The following is a 22,933-nucleotide window of genomic DNA, read 5'->3' as shown; positions in this document are numbered from 1 at the left end:
TGTACTAAACACCATTATGAAACCACAAGAACCTTTTACTGTTGGTATCAGGCACTCGGGGCTGTGGAGCTCTCCGAGTTGTCGCCACACATGCGCACGTCCATTTGTTGAGAACATGGAGAAGGACGACTCAAGACAATATCGCATTCCTCCACTGCTCGGCAGTCAATTGCCTATGCTCCTTGCACCACTGGTTCTGCAAAATGGCGTTGTCAAGTGTTATGAGCGGGTTGTACATAACAATCCAGCTCTTGTATCCCACCTTGTGTAGTTCCCTACTCACCGATTTTGACGATCCAGGATCCTCACGACCTATGTTGAACTACGCACCCAGTTTGTCTGCCATTGCTCTCCTGTTTTGTCTCGCAGTCTGGACTAATGCCCGTGCATCATGCTTGTTGACTATGTGCTTCCACCCATTGTTGCCCTTCAATGATGTCCTTCTTTTTCCCAGGCTGACGTCACCTTTTTGAAGACAGTTCCTTGTGATACGTCAGCAAAAGGCATTGCTGGCTAAACAGTTGCATTGTTTCTGCCTGTTCAGGCCATACAATTCTGGATTTGACTGTTCAATGAAATTGAGAATTTGATTCTCTTTCCAGTGCTGGCTGCAGTCCAATCCTACTGAGAAATAGGGAGCTGTAGTTCTGCTAAGCTCATGCCTAATAGGTGGGCCTATGCAACCGTTTAGTGAGCAGAGCCTTTTAAAAATCATTTCCGTCCATACAATTGCCTGTCTGGGCAGTGTGGCTCCATTTGCAGGTCTGCCCACCTGCTCACACTCAATCATGGCACTCCTGGGAGGCTTAGATAATCACCAAGCTTACCTGCTCCATTCCGAATTGTGGGGGAAGCTTTCCCTGCCCTCACTGGCAACTCCCCTCCCTCCATTCCTCCCCTGGTGCCCCCAATGCGCACCTTACACTTGTTGACTCTGGCACTTGCGTCCTCATTGAAACTGGGAACCTCCGCAATCTTTAATCAAAGGGGCTCATGAAGTGGTTACAGGGGTCTGCAGGGATAATGCATTCGTGGGTGTGGAAAATATGCAGCAGACAGTCCACAGAAAGGAATGTGGAATGACTTAAAAATAATATTTGGGGTTTCTCAATACACAATCGCAATGCAGACAGTTGAACTAAACAATATAACTATGAAATAACTTCTTTAACTATGAGAATGTTTATTTGGGACTCGTAACCACAACAATATACTATCCACACAATCTGACTGGTGTATACTACAACAACAACAACAACAACAACATGCATTTTAAGGCCATTTTCCCTGCTAGAGCGGGGGTTAGCCTTGCGGTCCCCATGACAATCGTTTCCAACTTGCCCTATTTTCTGCATCTCTCCTTGTTTAACCCCCTTGCCCGCATTTCTTCTTCCACCATCTTTAGCCAAGTCTTTCTCGGTCTTACCCGTCCTCTACTTCCTTCTACATTCATTTCCATCACTTCTCAACCAGTCACTTTCATCCTTCCTCAATACATGACCAAACCATCTCAACCTGTTCCTCTTCACAGCATCGACCACAGGCTCTATTCCCATCATTTTTCGCAATTCATCAGTTGTCTTCCTCTCTCTCAACGATACTCTGCACATCCATCGAACCATTCGCATTTCCACCCTTTCCAACCTTCGTTGCTGCTCTACGTTCATTACCCATGTCTCGCTCCCATAAATCATAACACTTCTCACACATGCAGCATACACCTTTCCCTTCAGTTTCAGCGACACTCTCCTCCTCATCAGCACGCCACTCAGTTCCCGAAACTTCTTCCATGCACATCTCAATCTAGTAACCGTTGCCGAGTCTGATCCACCTTCTCCATTCAGCATGTCTCCGAGGTAGCAAAATGTTTTCACACCTTCCAGCTTCACGCCGTCTCCAAGATCCAACTCAACATTTACTCCATGTGCAGCTCCCTCTGTGCACACCTTACATTTGAATGTAGCTGCCACACTGGTTGATGACCCTCTCAGACCACTACATTTTTGATGAACCCACTCAGTGCACATTGTACATTGAATGGAGTTCACTCCAACACCCTTCCTGCACACAGCACAGGGCCACTTCCCAGTTCTTTCCACCTCACCACATGCCTTACCACTTGCCATCACCTTCGTCTTTCCTATATTCACCTTCAGACCTTTTGTCTCCATAGATTCCTTCCACTTGTTCATCTTTTCCTTCAGTCCATCCATACTTTCCGCAATCAACACCAGATCATCTGCATACAACAACTCCCACGGTAAACCCTCCTTTACGTTCTGAGCCAGCACCTCCATCACAGCTACAAATAGTGGTGGACTTAGTACCGACCCCTGATGCACTCCCACCTTCACCTCAAACTCACCACTGTTCCCCTCCTTCGTCCTTACAGCTGTGCGCGCTCTTTTGTACATTGCCATCACTACTCTGATCAACCATTCCTCCACTCCTAACTTCCTCATTGCCCATGTCAATACTTTGCATGGAACCCTATCAAATGCTTTCTCCAGATCAACAAACCCAAGAAACAACTTCTTCCTCTTCTCCATGTACTTCTCCTGCAACTGCCTCACAATAAAAAGCGTGTCTGTTGTTCCTCTTCCTGGCATAAATCCAAACTGCATTTTGTCGATCTTCACTTTCTTCCTTATCCTCCTCTCCAACACCCTTTCCAATACCTTCATTCTATGCTCCAATAACTTTATCGCTCGGTACAAGCCACACTCTAGAGGGTCACCTTTCCCCTTGTATAGAGGGACGAGGGTACTCAGTTCCCAATCCACTGGAATGCGGCCTTCTTTCACCGCCAGATTACAGATCTCTGTCATTCTCTTCACACCCCAACTTCCTGCTGCCTTCAACATATCTCCCACAACTCCCGTCGGCCCTCACGCTTTTCTACTCTTCATTGCTTTTATCGCTTTCTAGCCCTGGTGTTGGGCTAGCGGCTAGGGTGCGGCTTAGGATCCTAGGATCCTGGGTTCGAATCCTGGTCAATCGCTGAATTAACGCCAGGGGGGTTGACTCAGCCTGTCATCCTTCCGAGGTCGGCAAATTGAGTACCAGTTCACTGGTAATTCCCTGCTTGTCGTTAAAGGCGGCAAAAAGGGTTGGCGTCAGGAAGGGCATCCGGCCGTAAAACATTGCTTCAAAAAGGGGACCGAAAAACAACAACAACCACAGTTCCCGAAAAAGGCCAACCCCCGCTTGCGGGGAAAAATGGCCTCTAAAGGTGTTTTTTTATTTTTTTTATTGCTTTTATCGCTTCCTCAACTTCCTTCTCAGTTATCTTCTCTGCCTGTCCTAAAACTGGGTTACTCTCTATGTTGCCATCCCATTCATTCTCTGTATTCAACAGCATTTCCATATATCTTTTCCATCTTCCTTTAATTCCATCTGGGTCCACAACGATTTGTCCCACTTCATCCTTCAAGCAACTCACCCCAATCACATCACACCTCTCTTTCGCTATCTGCTTTGCAATCGTGAATACTGCTTTCTGACCCTCTTCCGAATCCAAGCGTTCTCCGAACATTTTCCTACATGCCTCCTGCACCTTTGCTACCTCTTTCTTTGCAGCCTTCTTGGCTGCCTTATAACTTTCATGCTCTGCTGTTTCTGCTCCCGTACCCTTCGCCTTCTGCCACTCCTTGAACTTCTTCCTCTTCTCGACAATCCTCTTTCCAACTTCATCATCCCACCACCATGTTTCCGAGTGCCTCGGTGGTCCTTTTGTCCATCCACATACCTCACCAACGGCTCCCAACAGACTAGCTTTCATTGACATCCAACCACTTTCAAGCTCAACCACATCATCCTCTACCCTACTCAGCCTCTCTTTTAATGCCTCCCTTACTGTCACCTCTTGCAACCTCCACACCTTCATTCTCGGTTGGTACTTCACCCGCCGAGCTCTCCTCGCACCTTTCACCTTTATGTCGCAGACAACCAAGTGGTGCTGTGAAACAGCCTCCTCCCCCGGGATCACCTTTGTGTCCCGGAGGTGCCCCCTATCTTGCCTACGCACCATCAGGTAGTCAACGGTTGTCGTCGACCCACCTGACGTGTATGTAACAAGCTTATTATCCTCTTTCTGGAACTGAGTATTACAAATCAACAAATCAGCTCCATCAGCAAACTCCAAAATCCTTTCACCTTCTCCATTTCTCACACCATATCCGTAACCCCCATGAACTCCCCCAAAACCGTCCATACTCCTTCCCACATGTCCATTTAGGTCTCCTCCTACCACAACAACTTCCTCATCTTTCATGTTTTCCATCAGCTTCTCTATCGCACACCAGAACCTGTCCTTCTCTTCATCGCTCCGACCAACCTGCGGAGCATATCCCGAGATGACGTTCACCAAGAGCTTTCCAATCATCATTTTCACCATCATCAACCTATCACTCACTCTAGTCACACTCACCACACTGTCTACAAACTCCTCAGAAAACAGGACACCAACACCATTCATGCCCTCCAGGCACCCTTGCCACACAAACTTGTATTTCTGTCCCTGCCTACCCTTCACCATTCTCACACCACTTCCCTTCCATCTCGTCTCTTGCACACAACATATGTCCACTCTTCTTCTGACCAATACTTCCACCACTTCTCCTGATCTCCCTGTCATTGTCCCTACATTCCCTGTCCCAAACCTCAGAAACCGATCTCCACTTTGGGCTGTACCCTGCCCATATGTAGTTGTAATTGTCATGGTTCTCTTTTTGAGGCAATGACTGGTGTATATTATTTTGAAGTTGTTGCAATACTAATCAGGGTCTGTGAACACCTAACATACAATAGGTAACTTTTGTTGATGAGTAATTTATCATTTTTAACCTTTGTTGAAGCATTTTTGTAACCAAAGGAAATGTAAATAAGAACTAGTTGTCAACTGTTCTTGGCTGTCTGTTTGAAGTGGTCCAACTAAAAATAGTCTCTGCATAAAAGGAATTCAATTGGCAAAGTAGCCTGGTGTTCTCTTAGCGGTTAGGGTGCTGGCTTGGGATCATAGATAGGATCCTGAGTTAAAATCCCAGTCGATCGTTGAATTAACGCCAGGGGAGTTGACTCAGTCTGTCATCCTTCCGAGGTCAGCAAATTGAATACCAGCTCACTGGTAATCGGGGCACTGCATCAGCGGCACAAACGGGCTTCCAGAGGAATGATGCAACCAGAAGCCACAGGCTGCATACGAAAACAACAATTGTCAAAGTATGCTAAAGCAGCATTTACTTTGAGAAAATTTAATCCATGCATGCTCCACCTCTTAGAATGATGAAGATGAAGCACCGCTTGTCTCATAACAATGTGCCTGGAATTTACTACGTGTAATCTCAGCATGGGATTTTCACTTTGAGAAGTGTTTATTTTGCTTCTTGCTTCTCTGATAACATGGTGAATGAGCTTTGCTGCATAAAAACTCAGCACAGAATTCCCTCTCTTTGAGAAGTGCTTATTTTGCTTCTTGCTTCTCTGATAAATATGGTGATTGAGCTTTGCTGCATAAAAACTCAGCACAGGATTCCCTCTCTTGGAGAAGTGTTTATTTTGCTTCTTGCTTCTCTGATAACATGGTGAATGAGCTTTGCTGCATAAAAACTCAGCACAGGATTTCCTCTCTTTGAGACGTGTTTATTTCACATATGCAGGGTGAAAATTCTTACAACCTCAAGTTTGGGCGAGATGATTCGGCGTCGTTTTTACATAATGAGAAGGAGCGGAGGCGGCGGTCAACAATACGCAACCTTCTTGATTCGATCAAGATCGAGTTGGGTATTGATCCACGCTTCAAAAAGCCGAAACAGTCAATTCTTCAAATGGTGAGTTCACCTGTTACTGCCCATTTGATGCAATTTGTTTATTTGTTATGTGTGAGGTTGTTTATGGGAGGGGGACGGACTGTTGCACTCAGATTAATGAAAAGGAGTGATTTTTTAAATGTCAAAATGGAGGTTTTATATTCATGGGATTCCAATAGCCGGGCCTATAGTAAATGTGGCTATGGACTCATGGAAGTGCGTCTCGATCCCTGAAGGAGTAATACAAGAGACTTGTACATGGCTTCCATTTGATCCATCTTACCTGGGCTTTATCAACACCACATGAATTTAATCAATTTAATTTACTTTCGGGAAACTTAGGGAAGGGGTGGAGGTGGTAGTGGAGGTATGAGAACAGTGATTAATATTCGAACACCCTGATGTCACACACAAGGACATCAGGGTTTTTGAATAGCATTTATTTTAAGGGGTGAGGGATGAACAAACTTTAATAACACGTTCACTTTTTGAGGAGACACTTTCACTTTCACAGACATCACAATTACCCATCCTACCCAAGCTACCTTCCATTCCTGCCAATATGCACTTACCCCTTAATGCACAATGCCTACAGGTACCTATCTAATTTCAGTTTAAACCTATCTACTTTTTCTGCTTTTCTGGAGACCATTCTATGCATTACCTACTATGAGTGAAAGACCCTGCCTTACTACCATCATAACTGTCTTCTTCCTTTCACTCAGGTTGTGGCTCCCGGTCCTGTCACTGTTCATTTTGCTGGAAAGCAATTCTGCATTAAATGAATGTAGACCCTTCATTATCTTAAACATATTGTCGTGTCCCCGGGATTAACACCCCTGGGTGGATGGCCAACCGAGCCTTACCTCCAAGGCGTATCGTGAAGGGCAGCGAGAGCTTATCTGTAGGGACGGATGCGGCACGGGGGTTATCCGATTCCCACAACAAATAAACGGACAAGACAAGGAATTAAAATTCAACAAATAAAGGGTTAAATAAATAAAAATGCCAGGATAACATGATAAAAAGGTAACACTGAATGAATGAATGATTGTTTTAAGGCCATTTTTCCTCGCTAGAGCATGGGTTAGCCTTGCGGGCCCCATAACAATCATGGTTCCCTGTTTCAAGCAATGTTTTATGGCTGGATGCCCTTCCTGACGCCAACCCTTAGTCGCCTCTTTTGATGTGCAGGGATACCGTGTACCTATTCTAAATCGGGATACACACCAGGATCATTCATCCCAGCAAGCTGGTACACAATTTTCTGACCTTGGAAATTAACGCCCTCCTGGCGTTAATTCAGCGATCGACCGGGATTCAAACTCGGGATCCTGGGATCCCAAGCCTGCGCCCTAACCGCTAAGCCAACACCACGCTTAAAAAGGTAACACTAAATCCCTAAATTGAGACGTCTCCATGCGGATTCAAATACAGACACACGGAGAAATAAACAAAAGTAAAAATGTGTGTGGTGCGTTTGCCTGCTACCCCGCTCTGGTCTCCTCAAGTGGTACCCGAACCCCGCCGGCTGCCGAACGGGTCCCCAAGTCCTTGCGCGAGAAATGCACAATGGCTCGAACTCGCGCCACCACCAGCCGCCCATGCGAGGCAGCCAAAGATCTCTCCTCCGCCGTCCCACGCTCCACAAAGTGCCGAGGTCTCTCAGGCGCACATGCCATAGAACACAGTCGTCAGAAAGCCGACTGTAATCTATATACCCCAAAGAGGAATGAGCCTTCCTGCCGCTGTCATAGTGAGCGAGTGTACTAGTGAATTAAAATATCGGTCGGTGGAGTCAGCCGTCGTAATGACATCATAGACGTAATGACGGAGCGTGACGGCTGGACACAAAACTGCCGCTACTTTAATATGTAGAAGATGATATATACACAAAGAATTAAGTTAAGCACCCCCCCCCCCGTTTTTTTACAACCTCGCACATTACAAGTTTGTTGTCGTCAAAACAGTGTAATATACCCATGATATTGCTATATTTTCTGGAGAAGTGATATTATGGTCACATAAAAACATAACAATCATGCCGTTTTCAATATTTTATTCTGAATAATTTAAGGTGAAATTTTTTGGGAATTTTAGGCATATTTTCACCTCAATTTAAGTATGGAGCTATAGGTCCATCACGGACAGTGTGGATGACGTTTATGTTTTCTAACGTACAGTCATTGTTCTGAGAAGACCTCCAGCGATCTTTGCGTCAATAACGTGTGTAGGACCCACGTGATCGGATCACTGACTCAACCAATCACTTTTTTTCACTTTGATCACTCAATTTCATCAATGGATAATTGCTAATGTCATACCAATCATTATTTGATCTCACATACCTTAGAATATATGCCAATGTATACATATACACAAATAATATATATTAGGGGGTGCTTACCTTAATTCGTTGTGTAGGGGTGCTTAACTTAATTCTTTGTGTATATCTTAACCTCCAGTAACTTTGCAGTCACTACGAAGGGATTAGTGTTACGATTAGATTTCCTATAATGTTAACGTTACGTTATCATTATGAAAATGATATTAGCAAAAAAAACCGAGGCTAATTCCTTACTTTTGCGTTATTAGTACCGTACACCACATGAACCATACACCGCTTCAATCTAGAAATTTTGCAATAACGACAAAGGGATTGCAGTGTTACGATTATATTTACTATATTAATAGTATTAACGCTATTATTATTACTAGGGCATGCCCGTACTATATCTATATCTAAAATTATATCCCCCCCCTCTATTTACATAAAATGGTTTGGTCCAAAGCGAACGGCTTGCGAGTACGGTGACAATCCCCCCCCCCCCCCCCCCCCCTCTATTTACATGAAATGGTTTGGTCCAAAGCGAACGGCTTGCGGAGTTTGGTAAAGAAATCGCCATAGCGTGCACAAACGCGCAGGAAAGCGAAAGAATCGCAAATTAGTTTTTATTAGTTTTAAAACATAGTTTAACGCCAACATAGCGGCAACATAGTTTGCCAACGTGAAATAAATGAATACGCTCTCAAATGTGCCGTCCGAGGCAGAGTCTGTTCGCCACGTTCGGCACACGTGATAGCTCGCTGCTCTCTGATTGGTTGAATCGTTTTTTGGACATAGCTCGGTAACTACTTGTCCGATTAATTTCAAACCTTGAAAAGGCACATCCTCGGGTCCCCAGCAATATACCTGGCAAGTTTCAAGTATATCGGACCCGTGGTTGTCGAGAAACAGCGGTCACAGACAAACAAACAAACACACACACAGACACACAGACACACACACACACACACAGAGATTACTGGAATTATAGATAGATTACGAAAACAATACGACTGTATTAAGAAACCTGAGCTAATTTGTCCGAAGTGGCCTGAAGGTAAGGCATGAAGCCTAAGGCCTATACGTACTGTGTCGTTGGAAGATCCGTAACGTCAATGCTTTCGATATTTGATGATCATTTTAACAATCGGTTTGTTTGTATTTCACACTGAATGAAAAATGTAAAAGTAGAGCATGGCGATTGTGTTATATGACAGGCTCGATGATATGTTCAGCCTGAACGACGTTGGAATCAAAATGCCGGAGTGTGGAGTCGGCCGTTGTACACCGTAATGACATCAGACGTAATCACATCACCCTGTCATGTGACCAGATCCTCAGCTCTGATTGGTATTCGTTTGAGGAGACATACATACATACATACATACATACATACATACATACATACATACATACATACATACTGTTACGTTTGTGGGGGAAGGGGGGATGAAATACCTTAGTCGAGATAGAATCGTGTTAGTTTAGAATGCTCCGTATGCCGCAAAGCCATCTTGATGTACATAAGTAGGCCGTCTGTCCGGATAAGAGCGTTTGTATGTCGCCATGAGGGGCGTGGCTTTGTGTTAAGTAATTCTCGAGCTTAAAGACTAATTCCCCAGTGTTGAATTTGCCCCTGTGATCTTCCCTCCGTCTCTATTACAATGAAAAAGTCTGACAAACAACAACTATGACAAATGGACTCATTCGCTCACCACACCGCCAGGTCCGCCAAACCCGGCACATTTGCCGATCGTGCCGACCAAGCCCCACGTCTCAGCCTTCGACGTCATCCGAACATTCCCGAACAATGACTAGACTCCGCCCCCAACAACTCGTAAGGAGGAGGCCACACCCCGGCCTTCATGATTGGTGGAGGCGTGATGGGATGATTGATAGCGCTCGGTGATTGGACAGAGTGTGACGTCATCTTGGAACATTTGAGAGCTGAGGGAAGAGAACGCGGTCGCGCCATCTTGCTCTTCTGGTCCTGGCTTTGATAGTGGGCAGTCGCATTTCCTCCTTGTTCTGGCTTGGTCACGGGCATTTGGTCTTTGGTTTGTTGCGCTCTTGGAAAAGGGCTGGTGAGAAACAGCGGTTTGGGACAGTCGGAACTACAAGGCACAGGATCGACGTCTGCGGTGGACTGGGTCCACGTCGTGTTTCCTCTGGACGCCGAGGAGCGCGATTCCACGCCATTTTGTGCGTTTCCCACGCGGTGGTTTGGAAGCGACAAGCGACCACCAAGCCTTACCAGCCATTTGGAGACGCAAAGCTGAGTGCCGGCCAATTACCAAAGCATTATTTATTTTCTTTTACTTTCGTTTTTCCCCTTGTTTGTATACGAGTCTGAATGGAGACGTCTCAATTCGGAATTTTAGTTTTTACCTCACCTTTCATTGTTATTTGCATTTATTTTCATTAAATAATTATTTGTCGAATCTTACTTTTCTTGTATTGTGGATTGTGCTGTCCCGTCTTTGTGCCGGTGGGGATCGGATAACCCCTGCGTGTGTTACCGGTCGGATAAGGCCTCAAAACCTTCCCGTGCACGCGAAAAGGTAATACCGCCAAGTTGGGTATACGTCTCAGAGTAAAGCTCGTTTTGGTCATTCGGCCTCTTTGGGTCTTAACCCTGGGGACAATACATACGGACGGACAAACACTGTTCTGGACTGCTTTGCCCTATGGGCTACATCGTAAAAACCTGGGTTACGTGCATGAAGCAAAAAAAATTCCTGCTGCTTATAATTCAAAACATCTCACTTCACTGGAAAACGTGGGGACAGGTATACTGTTCTGCAAAGGGTGAGGGCTTGTAATGCCAATAATAGAATGTCAGGTATGGCCAGCTGGTTCATGAAAGACTTGGGCCAAAAACCTCCTCCGTGCATCCCCACAAGAATGTGGGAATAATTGTGGCACTTATGGAAGAAAAAGAAGAAGATGTTCACTCAAACAAAGACCCAGTTTCATTTTAAATTGGAAACGAGATGCATTATTTGGTTATTTCATATGGGAATATGGTATTTATACAAAGCCCATACAAACCAAGAGCATGTGTGATGCATCAATTGCATCATGATCATATGTTATCCACGTAGTGTTGATTAAACTTGGATTCCATTACATTAATCTGTAGGAATATTATTTTCTACAGTAATAGCCAAAGGCATCCCCTTGTTAAAATTCCTTGGGACACTTTCTCTTTCCAAAGCTGACTTCATTTACCCTCTCAAAGACATCTTACTTTACAATATGCCACCCTGCTGGCACCGCAACATACTGTGTCACTAAAGTGTGATTCATTCAGTTAAGCACGAGTTTAAATTGTACATCAACACTTAATCTATCGCAATAAATTCATTTTCAACACGTGATTTGATAATTATTTTTTGTTAATTGTATAATGCTATTTTACTAATGCACCAACTGTATAACTACCTCCCTTTTTCAAGGCTCGTGATGAGATTCAACAGCTGAATAATGAAAACTCCCACCTGATTACGCAGAAAAAAATTCTTTTGAGAAAACGTAGTGCTCTTCTCCGTAAAGCTTCATTACTAAGTGGTGAGTTTAATTACTTAATTAGAAGTAACATATATTGGGTGAGACCTCTCTCTGGTCACATGTTGTTCTTGTTGGTGTGTTACAAGATTTTGTCCACTATTTAATATTTTCTCGACTTGATTGTGGCATAAAAGAGATTTTGTCCACTATTTAATATTTTCTAGACTTGATTGTGGCATAAAAGAGATTTTGTCCACTATTTAATATTTTCTCGACTTGATTGTAGCATAAAAGAGATTTTGTCCACTACTTAATATTTTCTAGACTTGATTGTGGCATAAAAGAGATTTTGTCCGCTATTTAATATTTTCTAGACTTGATTGTGGCATAAAAGAGATTTTGTCCACTATTTAATATTTTCTCGACTTGATTGTGGCATAAAAGAGATTTTGTCCGCTATTTAATATTTTCTAGACTTGATTGTGGCATAAAAGAGATTTTGTCCACTATTTAATATTTTCTCGACTTGATTGTGGCATAAAAGAGATTTTGTCCGCTATTTAATATTTTCTAGACTTGATTGTAGCATAAAAGAGATTTTGTCCACTATTTAATATTTTCTAGACTTCATTGTGGCATAAAAGAGATTTTGTCCGCTATTTAATATTTTCTAGACTTGATTGTAGCATAAAAGAGATTTTGTCCACTACTTAATATTTTCTCGACTTGATTGTAGCATAAAAGAGATTTTGTCCACTATTTAATATTTTCTAGACTTGATTGTGGCATAAGAGATTTTGTCCACTATTTAATATTTTCTAGACTTGATTGTAGCATAAAAGAGATTTTGTCCATTATTTAATATTTTCTAAACTTGATTGTGGCATAAGAGATTTTGTCCACTATTTAATATTTTCTAGACTTGATTGTAGCATAAAAGAGATTTTGTCCACTATTTAATATTTTCTAGACTTGATTGTAGCATAAAAGAGATTTTGTCCACTATTTAATATTTTCTAGACTTGATTGTAGCATAAAAGAGATTTTGTCCACTATTTAATATTTTCTAGACTTGATTGTGGCATAAGAGATTTTGTCCACTATTTAATATTTTCTAGACTTGATTGTAGCATAAAAGAGATTTTGTCCACTACTTAATATTTTCTCGACTTGATTGTAGCATAAAAGAGATTTTGTCCACTATTTAATATTTTCTAGACTTGATTGTGGCATAAGAGATTTTGTCCACTATTTAATATTTTCTAGACTTGATTGTAGCGTAAAAGAGATTTTGTCCACTATTTAATATTTTCTAGACTTGATTGTGGCATAAAAGAGATTTTGTACATTATTTAATATTTTCTAGACTTGATTGTAGCATAAAATAGATTTTGTCCACTATTTAATATTTTCTCGACTTGATTGTAGCATAAAAGAGATTTTGTCCACTATTTAATATTTTCTAGACTTGATTGTAGCATAAAAGAGATTTTGTCCACTATTTAATATTTTCTAGACTTGATTGCAGCATAAAATAGATTTTGTCCACTATTTAATATTTTCTAGACTTGATTGCAGCATAAAAGAGATTTTGTCCACTATTTAATATTTTCTCGACTTGATTGTGGCATAAAAGAGATTTTGTCCACTATTTAATATTTTCTAGACTTGATTGTAGCATAAAAGAGATTTTGTCCACTATTTAATATTTTCTCGACTTGATTGCAGCATAAAAGAGATTTTGTCCACTACTTAATATTTTCTCGACTTGATTGTAGCATAAAAGAGATTTTGTCCACTATTTAATATTTTCTCGACTTGATTGCAGCATAAAAGAGATTTTGTCCACTACTTAATATTTTCTCGACTTGATTGCAGCATAAAAGAGATTTTGTCCGCTATTTAATATTTTCTCGACTTGATTGTGGCATAAAAGAGATTTTGTCCACTATTTAATATTTTCTAGACTTGATTGCAGCATAAAAGAGATTTTGTCCGCTATTTAATATTTTCTCGACTTGATTGTGGCATAAAAGAGATTTTGTCCACTATTTAATATTTTCTAGACTTGATTGTGGCATAAAAGAGATTTTGTCCACTACTTAATATTTTCTCGACTTGATTGTAGCATAAAAGAGATTTTGTCCACTATTTAATATTTTCTAGACTTGATTGTAGCATAAAAGAGATTTTGTCCACTATTTAATATTTTCTAGACTTGATTGTAGCATAAAATAGATTTTGTCCACTATTTAATATTTTCTCGACTTGATTGTAGCATAAAAGAGATTTTGTCCACTATTTAATATTTTCTAGACTTGATTGTAGGATAAAATAGATTTTGTCCACTATTTAATATTTTCTAGACTTGATTGCAGCATAAAAGAGATTTTGTCCACTATTTAATATTTTCTCGACTTGATTGTGGCATAAAAGAGATTTTGTCCACTATTTAATATTTTCTAGACTTGATTGTAGCATAAAAGAGATTTTGTCCACTATTTAATATTTTCTCGACTTGATTGCAGCATAAAAGAGATTTTGTCCACTACTTAATATTTTCTCGACTTGATTGTAGCATAAAAGAGATTTTGTCCACTATTTAATATTTTCTCGACTTGATTGCAGCATAAAAGAGATTTTGTCCACTATTTAATATTTTCTCGACTTGATTGCAGCATAAAAGAGATTTTGTCCACTACTTAATATTTTCTAGACTTGATTGCAGCATAAAAGAGATTTTGTCCGCTATTTAATATTTTCTCGACTTGATTGTGGCATAAAAGAGATTTTGTCCACTATTTAATATTTTCTAGACTTGATTGTGGCATAAGAGATTTTGTCCACTATTTAATATTTTCTCGACTTGATTGTGGCATAAAAGAGATTTTGTCCACTATTTAATATTTTCTAGACTTGATTGTGGCATAAAAGAGATTTTGTCCACTATTTAATATTTTCTAGACTTGATTGTGGCATAAGAGATTTTGTCCACTATTTAATATTTTCTAGACTTGATTGTGGCATAAGAGATTTTGTCCACTATTTAATATTTTCTAGACGATTGTGGCATAAAAGAGATTTTGTCCACTATTTAATATTTTCTCGACTTGATTGCAGCATAAAAGATTTTGTCCACTATTTAATATTTTCTCGACTTGATTGCAGCATAAAAGAGATTTTGTCCACTATTTAATATTTTCTAGACTTGAATGTAGCATAAAAGAGATTTTGTCCACTATTTAATATTTTCTCGACTTGATTGTGGCATAAAAGAGATTTTGTCCACTATTTAATATTTTCTAGACTTGAATGTAGCATAAAAGAGATTTTGTCCACTATTTAATATTTTCTAGACTTGAATGTAGCATAAAAGAGATTTTGTCCACTATTTAATATTTTCTCGACTTGATTGTGGCATAAAAGAGATTTTGTCCACTATTTAATATTTTCTCGACTTGATGTAGCATAAAAGAGATTTTGTCCACTATTTAATATTTTCTAGACTTGAATGTAGCATAAAAGAGATTTTGTCCACTATTTAATATTTTCTGGACTTGATTGTGGCATAAAATATATTTTGTCCACTATTTAATATTATCTTGACTTGACCAACCCTGTTAGTCGCCTCTTGCGACACACAGGGAATTACCAGTGAACTGGTACTCAATTTGCCGACCTCGGAAGGATGACAGGCTGAGTCAACCCCCCTGGCGTTAATTCAGCAATCGACCGGGATTCGAACCCAGGATCCTAGGATCTCAAGCCGGCACCCTAACCACTAAGCCAACACCAGGCCCAAATGGTATAATAATTTCATGGTAGTTTGGACATGAGGTCCAAACTTTCTACTTTTCACTTGAGCCAAAAAGGGCTCTAAACTTGGAAAAAAATTTGCATTTTGTTATGCAATTATGTTGTACAATGTGCAATATATAATTGGTTGATGTCTGAGTGTGGTCACTGGACTGGTAAGCCTGACCTTCTAAAAAAGTGATTCTGAATGGAATGTGTGTGCGAGCATACGTGCTTGTGTTTTGATGAATGTCTGTAGGAAAACTTGAGAGTGTGCACTGTGCATGGCTCCCAGTGATTTTTTTTTTTTTTCAAACAGATTTTAAAGTCTTTTTGAAACGACGCTGTTCTAACCAGAATGTTCTGTCTTTGTTGCAGGGAATTTTGATAGTGTGATCCTCAAGAATGTACAATTGCAGTGTGACAATCAGGGAAATGTGCAGAGTCAGCAAAATACAAAAGCCCTTACAAACCATTCAAATATACAAGCCCCATCAAATGATGCAATTCCTGAAAATCTTGAAGATGCCTTGATTAAATCCCCTAAAGATCAACTTTCAAGCTCCGATTGTTTCAGTAAAAATCCATGCACAGTTCCTCAATACCCTGATATAAAGACAGGTACAATCTGTGAATTTGAAGAGACTTCAATTGTGGAATCCTCGTTAGCAACCATAGAGGTTGTTGTACCACAGATGTCTTTTGATGAACCTCCTCCACATACAGCACACGCAAAGGAGTCTTCAAAAGTTAAGCGGAAACACAGCATGAGACAGAGGCGAGCTTCGTGGAAGATGAGGGAGAGCTTTGCCACTTATCCCTGGTTTCAGAAAAATTACTATCGTCCTTTTAACTCCATGCGACAACTCTTGGCTAAGAGAAAGGATCGAGAAAAAATTGCATCGAAGGAAGAACCTATTAATATGGTTGACATGAAGCTGAACCATGTGGCCAGTGATGGAAATACAATTGAAGTGGCACGGGATGAGGAAGAATTGGTCATGGAAGAAGCAAATTGTGGACTCGATGCATCAGTTATGTTCTTGGGTCAAGTGAAGACGCATAAGAGTTATGATGTCATCGATTCAACTGAAAAATTGCAGGAAGCAGGTGTATCAGAACAGAAAGAAGCCAAAAATTATGCTGAAAGTACGCAGGTACATTTCACAGAGCTGTGTTTGAGTGAAGGATCACAAGCAGAGAATGAAGTTGAGGGACAGGGACAGACAGACCTGGAAGATAGTGATTTTAAGTTGTATTTACAAGAAGAATCGGCGTCTGAGGAAAGGTTTGATGATGATTTAGGTGAATTTGTGACTTCAAATTTTATGGGAAAGGCTGACAAAGAAATGGAGGCTTGTAATATTGATGTAGAAAACAAAACAATTGTTCCTAAAAAACGCATGGTGGATCGTAGAGCAGACATTGTCACTGAGCTGAGACATGAAGAACTTCTGCAACCAACTGAAAACCCAAGGAGCATGGACGAGTCAACTTTGTACAAAGACGAAATGAATGTGACAAGTACGACAGAAAATGGGGCAGATATTGTAGAAGAGTTAAAGGACAAATTTCATTTGGCTAAAGAGGAGGCAGGACAGGATGGTGGATCACCACTTTTGTTTAATAACTGTGTTACTGACATTGAAAAGGTCTGCACTGAAACGGTGACTGAAAGTTTAAATAGGATCCTGAAACCCGAGAACGAACGCCTCACACAACAAAGCAAGGATGGCTTTGTGGCAAAAGCTGATGATACGCATAAAAATGGCAGAATGTCACAACAAAGCAAAGATGGTTTTGTGGCTAAAGCTGATGATACGCATAAAAATGGCAGAATGTCACAACAAAGCAAAGATGGTTTTATGGCCAAAGCTGATGATACGCATAAAAATGGCCGAATGTCACAACAAAGGAAAGATGGTTTTGTGGCCAAAGCTGATGATACGCATAAAAATGGCAGAATGTCACAACAAGGCAAAGATGGCTTTGTGGCCAAAGCTGATGATACGCATAAAAATGGCAGAATGTCTCCTGTGGTACTTACAGCCAATGAGCTCCAGAAGCAAATGCTCCAACAGATGAAGATTGTGAAACAGCAGAAGCAACAACATAAATCACAATTACAGTTTCTTCCACGACCGGCTAGCCAGGTATCCAGAGAAAATTATTCGAGCTCACGACCAGAATATCCTGCGAGCATGCCAAGTCCCGAACCGTTGGCCCAGAAAACGGTGAATGAGCGTAGTCTAAAAGAGGTAAGTGAAATTTGGGCAATGCAAGAAATCTGATCACCGCAATCATATTTCCCATTATTTATGCCTTTTGTGGAAACTATCATGTAAGTTTGATGTTGTATGATTTGATCACACACTGTTCACATGAATGTATAATTGCCTGAGAATGTTGGATGCAGATAGTTTTAAATCTGTTAAACACAGGATATTGTGAAACGGTTTGTTCGTTCTTGATTAGTTTGGGCATTACAGTGCTATTTCACAGTGATTCTCGATCTGTGCCAGGCCATTGTGTGTGGCTGAACTTATCTAAGGTGTCTCTCATCATCAGGGTGTTTCATTGATGAATAATCAAAAAGATGGAGGTTTGCCTTTCACGTCCCTGCCTTTGGATCAGGATGGCCTAGACGACAATTGTTCATCCAAAATGTCGCATCACCCTCGCAACATATCTTATCAGAAGATTCTGTCAAAAGCTGGTGAGGATTTTCCTAATGTTCTAACTTTTATTTCTGGGGTGAGCAATTTATTGTTCAGGTAAAACAACCTTGTGACAGCGCATAAAGATTACGAGTTATCATTTTGGTCTTACAATATAACATTGTAGAAATTTTCTCTATTTTCTGTTATAGAAACTCACTAATATATACCATGAATACAAATAGGTGAAAGTTGATTTTCTTTTTTACGGCGTAGTCCATCGGGCAGAACCGTCCAGAACAGTGTTTGTCCGTCTGTATGTATGTATGTATGTATGTATGTATGTATGTATGTATGTATGTCCCCTCAAACGAAAACCAATCAGAGCTGAGAATCTGGTCACATGACAGGGTGATGTGATTAAGTCTGATGTCATTACGGCGGTGCTGCGGCTGACTCTCCACGCACCGCCATTTTGATTTATATGCCGTTCAAGCCGAACATATCGTCGAACCTGTCATATATCACAATCGCCATGCTCTGCCTAAACGTTTTTCATTCAGTGTGAAACTCAAACAAACCGATTGTTAAAATGACCATCAAATATCAAAGGCATCTGCGTTACGTCTCTTCCAACAATACGGTATGTATAGGTCTTAGGCGCTATGACTCACCGTCCACTTCGGACAAATTAAACCCAGGTTTCTTAATTCAGTGTGAAATGAGTTTACCTCTTAGCCAAATTAAACCCTCCCCGGGGGAGGGGGGAAGGAGGGAGGGCAGGGGGAGGAAGGGGGTTCATCACCTTTTCGTTGAATATATGCTGGTGAATGTGGCGTTCATACCGTTTCTGCGATAAGCGTGATGCGGAACAGGAAGAAGGAGAAGCCTTACTACCAACTTTGTGCACTTCTGGAATTGTTTGATTTATTTGTGTTCAAATATCTGGTGATTGTTTTGTATTTATTTTTGCGAATGTATACTTGTATATAACTGTCATTAATTAAAAAGGGCTTAGGCACTATCGAGCGATTTAGGCACGATTGAGCGATATCGAGCGAAACCCCAAAAAACGAACTTTTTTTTTTTTTTTTCTTCTTTTTGCCCAAAACACTCCAGGCACTCACTGATGAACCTCTGAAAGTTTGACGAAGATCCGTTCAGCCAACTGAGAAAAACGACGACACACACACCAACATCTCTTATATAGTAGATAAATTAACCAGAACGACACTCTTTGACGTCACGACGTCGACCGATACGCCTCCGCCCACATTATTACATCATTATAATACTTGTACCAAGTTTGCTTTAAATCCATTCAGCTGTTCTCAAGTTATCACATTTTTAACTGACATGACCTCTGACCTTTGACCTCAGGACCCCAAAATCTAATCAGTTAATCTTTACATCATTATACATAACTGTACCAAGTTTGAATGAGATCCCTTTAGCGGTTCTCAAGTTATAGACCTATTACAGACTTTGACCTTTGACCTCTTGACTCCAAATTCTTATTATTTAATCTTTACGTCATTATACATACCTGTACCAAGTTTGAATTAGATCCCTTCAGCCGTTCTCAAGTTAGATATATTACAGACTTTGACCCAAAACGCTAATCATTTAATCTTTACATCATTATACCTACCTGTACCAAGTTTGAATTAGATCACTTCAGCCGTTCTCAAGTTAGATATATTACAGACTTTGACCCAAAACGCTAATTTAATCTTTACATCATTATACATACCTGTACCAAGTTTGAATTAGATCACTTTGGCCGTTCTCAAGTTATAGACCTATTACAGACTTTGACCCCAAATTCTAATAAGTTAATCTTTACATCATTATGCATGCCTGTACTAAGTTTGAATTAGATCACTGTGGCCGTTCTCAAGTCATAGACCTATTACAGACTTTGACCTTTGACCTCTTAACCACCAAAATCTAATCGGTTCATCTTTACATCATTCTACATAAGTGTACAAAATTTGGTCATAATCCCATGCAAACAACTGGTTCACAAGTTATCGCGGTAACAGGATTTTTACCCAGCATGACCTCTGACCTTTGACCTCGTGCCCCCAAAATCTAATTGCTTCATCTTTGCCTCATTATACATACCTGTGCCAAGTTTGACTAATATCCCTTCAGCTGTTCTCAAGTTATCGTGGTAATGAAAACCAAGGACGGACGGACAGACGGACAAATAACATGAAAACATAAACACAATGACTTCGTCGGCTGAAGCCTAATATGGTAGCGTATAGTCACTCTGTGCGTGCTCCATTCTTACTCGCCTGCCGACTGGGTTGTATTGCGCTTGGATAGGAATGATATGTTTCATATACAGTCATGTGAAAAAGTAAGTACACCCCATGTAAAGTTTTGACTTTTTCAACATATTTCAACATACAGCTATTTGATCTTCATTTTAACAATATTGAGAGATAAAGGTGATATAATATAACAAATATCATGAAACATTTACATTTTGTAGTCCATTGTATAATTTAAATAAACATAAATGCAAATTTCTCATGTGGAAAAAGGAAGTACACCATTGGCTCTAATAAGTGGTATTGCCCTCTTTGGCAGAAACAACCTCAAGTAGGCGTTTCTTATAACTGTCTACCAGTCTCTGACATCGACTGGGAGAAATTTTTGCCACTCCTCCATGCAGAATTATTTCAGCTGTGCGATGTTTGAGGGGTTTCTTGCATGCACAGCTCGTTTCAAATCCCCCCACAACATCTCGATGGGATTTAGATCCGGGCTTTGACTTGGCCATTCCAGAACCCTCCATTTCTTTCTTTTCAGCCATTCCTTGGTGGATTCACAGGTATGTTTGGGGTCATTGTCATGTTGCAAGGTCCACATTCGGTTGAGCTTCAACTTTCCGACAGATGGCCTCACATTATCCTCAAGCTCCCTCTGGTACAATGAAGAATTCATAGTGGATTCTATGATGGTGAGCTGCCCAGGCCCTGATGCAGCAAAGCTGCCCCAAACCATAATATTTCCACCACCATGCTTTACGGTTGGTATCAGGTTCTTGTGGTCAAATGCTGTCTTTGGTTTTCGCCAAACGTCTTCTGGTACTGTGGCCAAATAGCTCTACCTTTAACTCATCTGTCTAGAGCACATTGTTCCAGAAGTGCTGGTCTTTGCCTAGATGTTCATTGGCAAACTTTAGTCTTGCCCTGATGTTCTTTCTGGACAGCAAAGGTTTCCCCTGGCACACCTCCCAGGTAGATCAAATATGTGCAGCCTCTTTCTAATGGTGGACTCGTGCACTTTTACATCAACAGTGGCAAGAGCTACCTGTAGGTCCCGCGATGACATTCTGGGGTTCTCAGAGACTTCTTTCAGCATCTTACGGTCTGCTCTCAGGCTGAACTTGCTGGGGCGTCCTGGCCTGAACAAGTTGGCAGTTGTTTGGAATCTTCTCCACTTATCGATGATCTTCCGGACAGTCGAATGATTGATTTCAAATTGTTTGGAGATCTTTTTAAATCCCTTTCCAGACTCGTCGGCATCTATAACCTTCTTTCTGAAGGCCTCAGAGAGCTCTTTTGATCTAGGCATGGTGACGCCGCACACTTCAACAACAAAGAGCAAACCAAACTAAATGTCTGAGGTTTAAATAAGACAGGTTCCTCCAAGATCCTCTCTAACGATGTTCTCATCATTTGCACCTGAGCTGGTGCACCTGATTCTAATTTTAGGTCTTTGAAGTATTGATAAATGTCGGGGTGTACTTACTTTTTCCACATGTGAAATTTGTATTTATGTTTATTTAAATTATACAATGTACTACAAAATGTAAATGTTTCATGATATTTGTTATATTATATCACCTTTATCTCTCAATATTGTTGAAATGAAGATCAAATAGCTGTATGTTGAAATATGTTGAAAAAGTCAAAACTTTACATGGGGTGTACTTACTATTTCACGTGACTGTATGTGTGGGGGGCTTGCAATAATTGGAGGGGGGAGGGAGCAAAAGGGTCTTGTGGAAAGTGTGGTAATTAGATGGGTGAAGGGGGGGGGACCGAAAGGATTGTGAACCTAGGGCCCATGGACTGTTAAATCCGGCCCTGCCTGTGGGAATGTTTATCTCTCACCATCCTCCACAACGGCTCACTCTCTATCCCCCTCTAGACTATCAGCATCATTTTTTTGTATGTAAGCCGATTTTTCTTTTTCTTTTAGGACAGGGTTAATTGTGCCAAGATGGAAGGGGAAGGGAGATGTTCAAGATCCAGGGAAGTAGAGGGGCATTGCGCTCATAAGACACGTCATGAAGGTGCTGGAGAGGATAAGGAAGAGTGCAGCGATGGAGATCGGAGAAGAGCAGCAGGAGTAGATGATGGATTGGATGTTCACGCTGAGACAGCTGGTGGAGAAGAGACACCGTCCCAAGAGCTTCGGATATCCATCATTGCTTCGGATATGAAATCTTTCCTCTTCTCCAATGGCTTGATCTCTGATCATCAATTTGGTTTCAGACCAGGTCACTCTACTCTGGACATGCTGCTTCTGCTGTCTCAACAATGGATGGAGGTCCTCAATGCCAAACAGGAAATTAGAGCTGTCTCCCTCGACATATCACGTGCCTTCGACACGGTCTGGCACCCCGCTCTGCTCACCAAACTCTCCTCCTTTGGTATCCATGGAAATCTCCACGCATGGCTGGCGGACTTCCTCTCTAGTCGTCGTCAACGTGTGGCCCTGAATGGGTTTCTCTCATCTCCTCTTCCTGTTCAGGCTGGAGTTCCCCAAGGCAGTGTTCTGGGCCCCGTGCTTTTTCTGGTCTTCATCAATGATCT

The 22,933-nt window shown here is 41.1% G+C and overlaps 1 protein-coding gene across 4 annotated transcripts in view; it reads left to right on the top strand.

The window, feature by feature from the left end:
- The window catches only part of LOC137429055 (uncharacterized), a 346,812-nt gene that overhangs the window by 313,398 nt on the left and 10,481 nt on the right, over nt 1-22,933 (top strand). For all 4 annotated transcript variants that reach the window (XM_068119076.2, XM_068119074.2, XM_068119077.2 and 1 more), the window contains 4 exons: nt 5,658-5,828; nt 11,592-11,703; nt 15,817-17,696; nt 18,007-18,154. In XM_068119076.2, coding sequence (XP_067975177.2) covers nt 5,658-5,828; nt 11,592-11,703; nt 15,817-17,696; nt 18,007-18,154 — 2,311 coding nt within the window. The remainder of the gene's footprint in view (nt 1-5,657; nt 5,829-11,591; nt 11,704-15,816; nt 17,697-18,006; nt 18,155-22,933) is intronic.

The sequence above is a fragment of the Myxine glutinosa genome, chromosome 6 (assembly GCF_964187855.1).
Source record: "Myxine glutinosa chromosome 6, kmMyxGlut1.1, whole genome shotgun sequence".
Classification (NCBI taxonomy): Eukaryota; Metazoa; Chordata; class Myxini; order Myxiniformes; family Myxinidae; genus Myxine; species Myxine glutinosa.
This window is presented reverse-complemented; position numbering and strand designations above follow the sequence as displayed.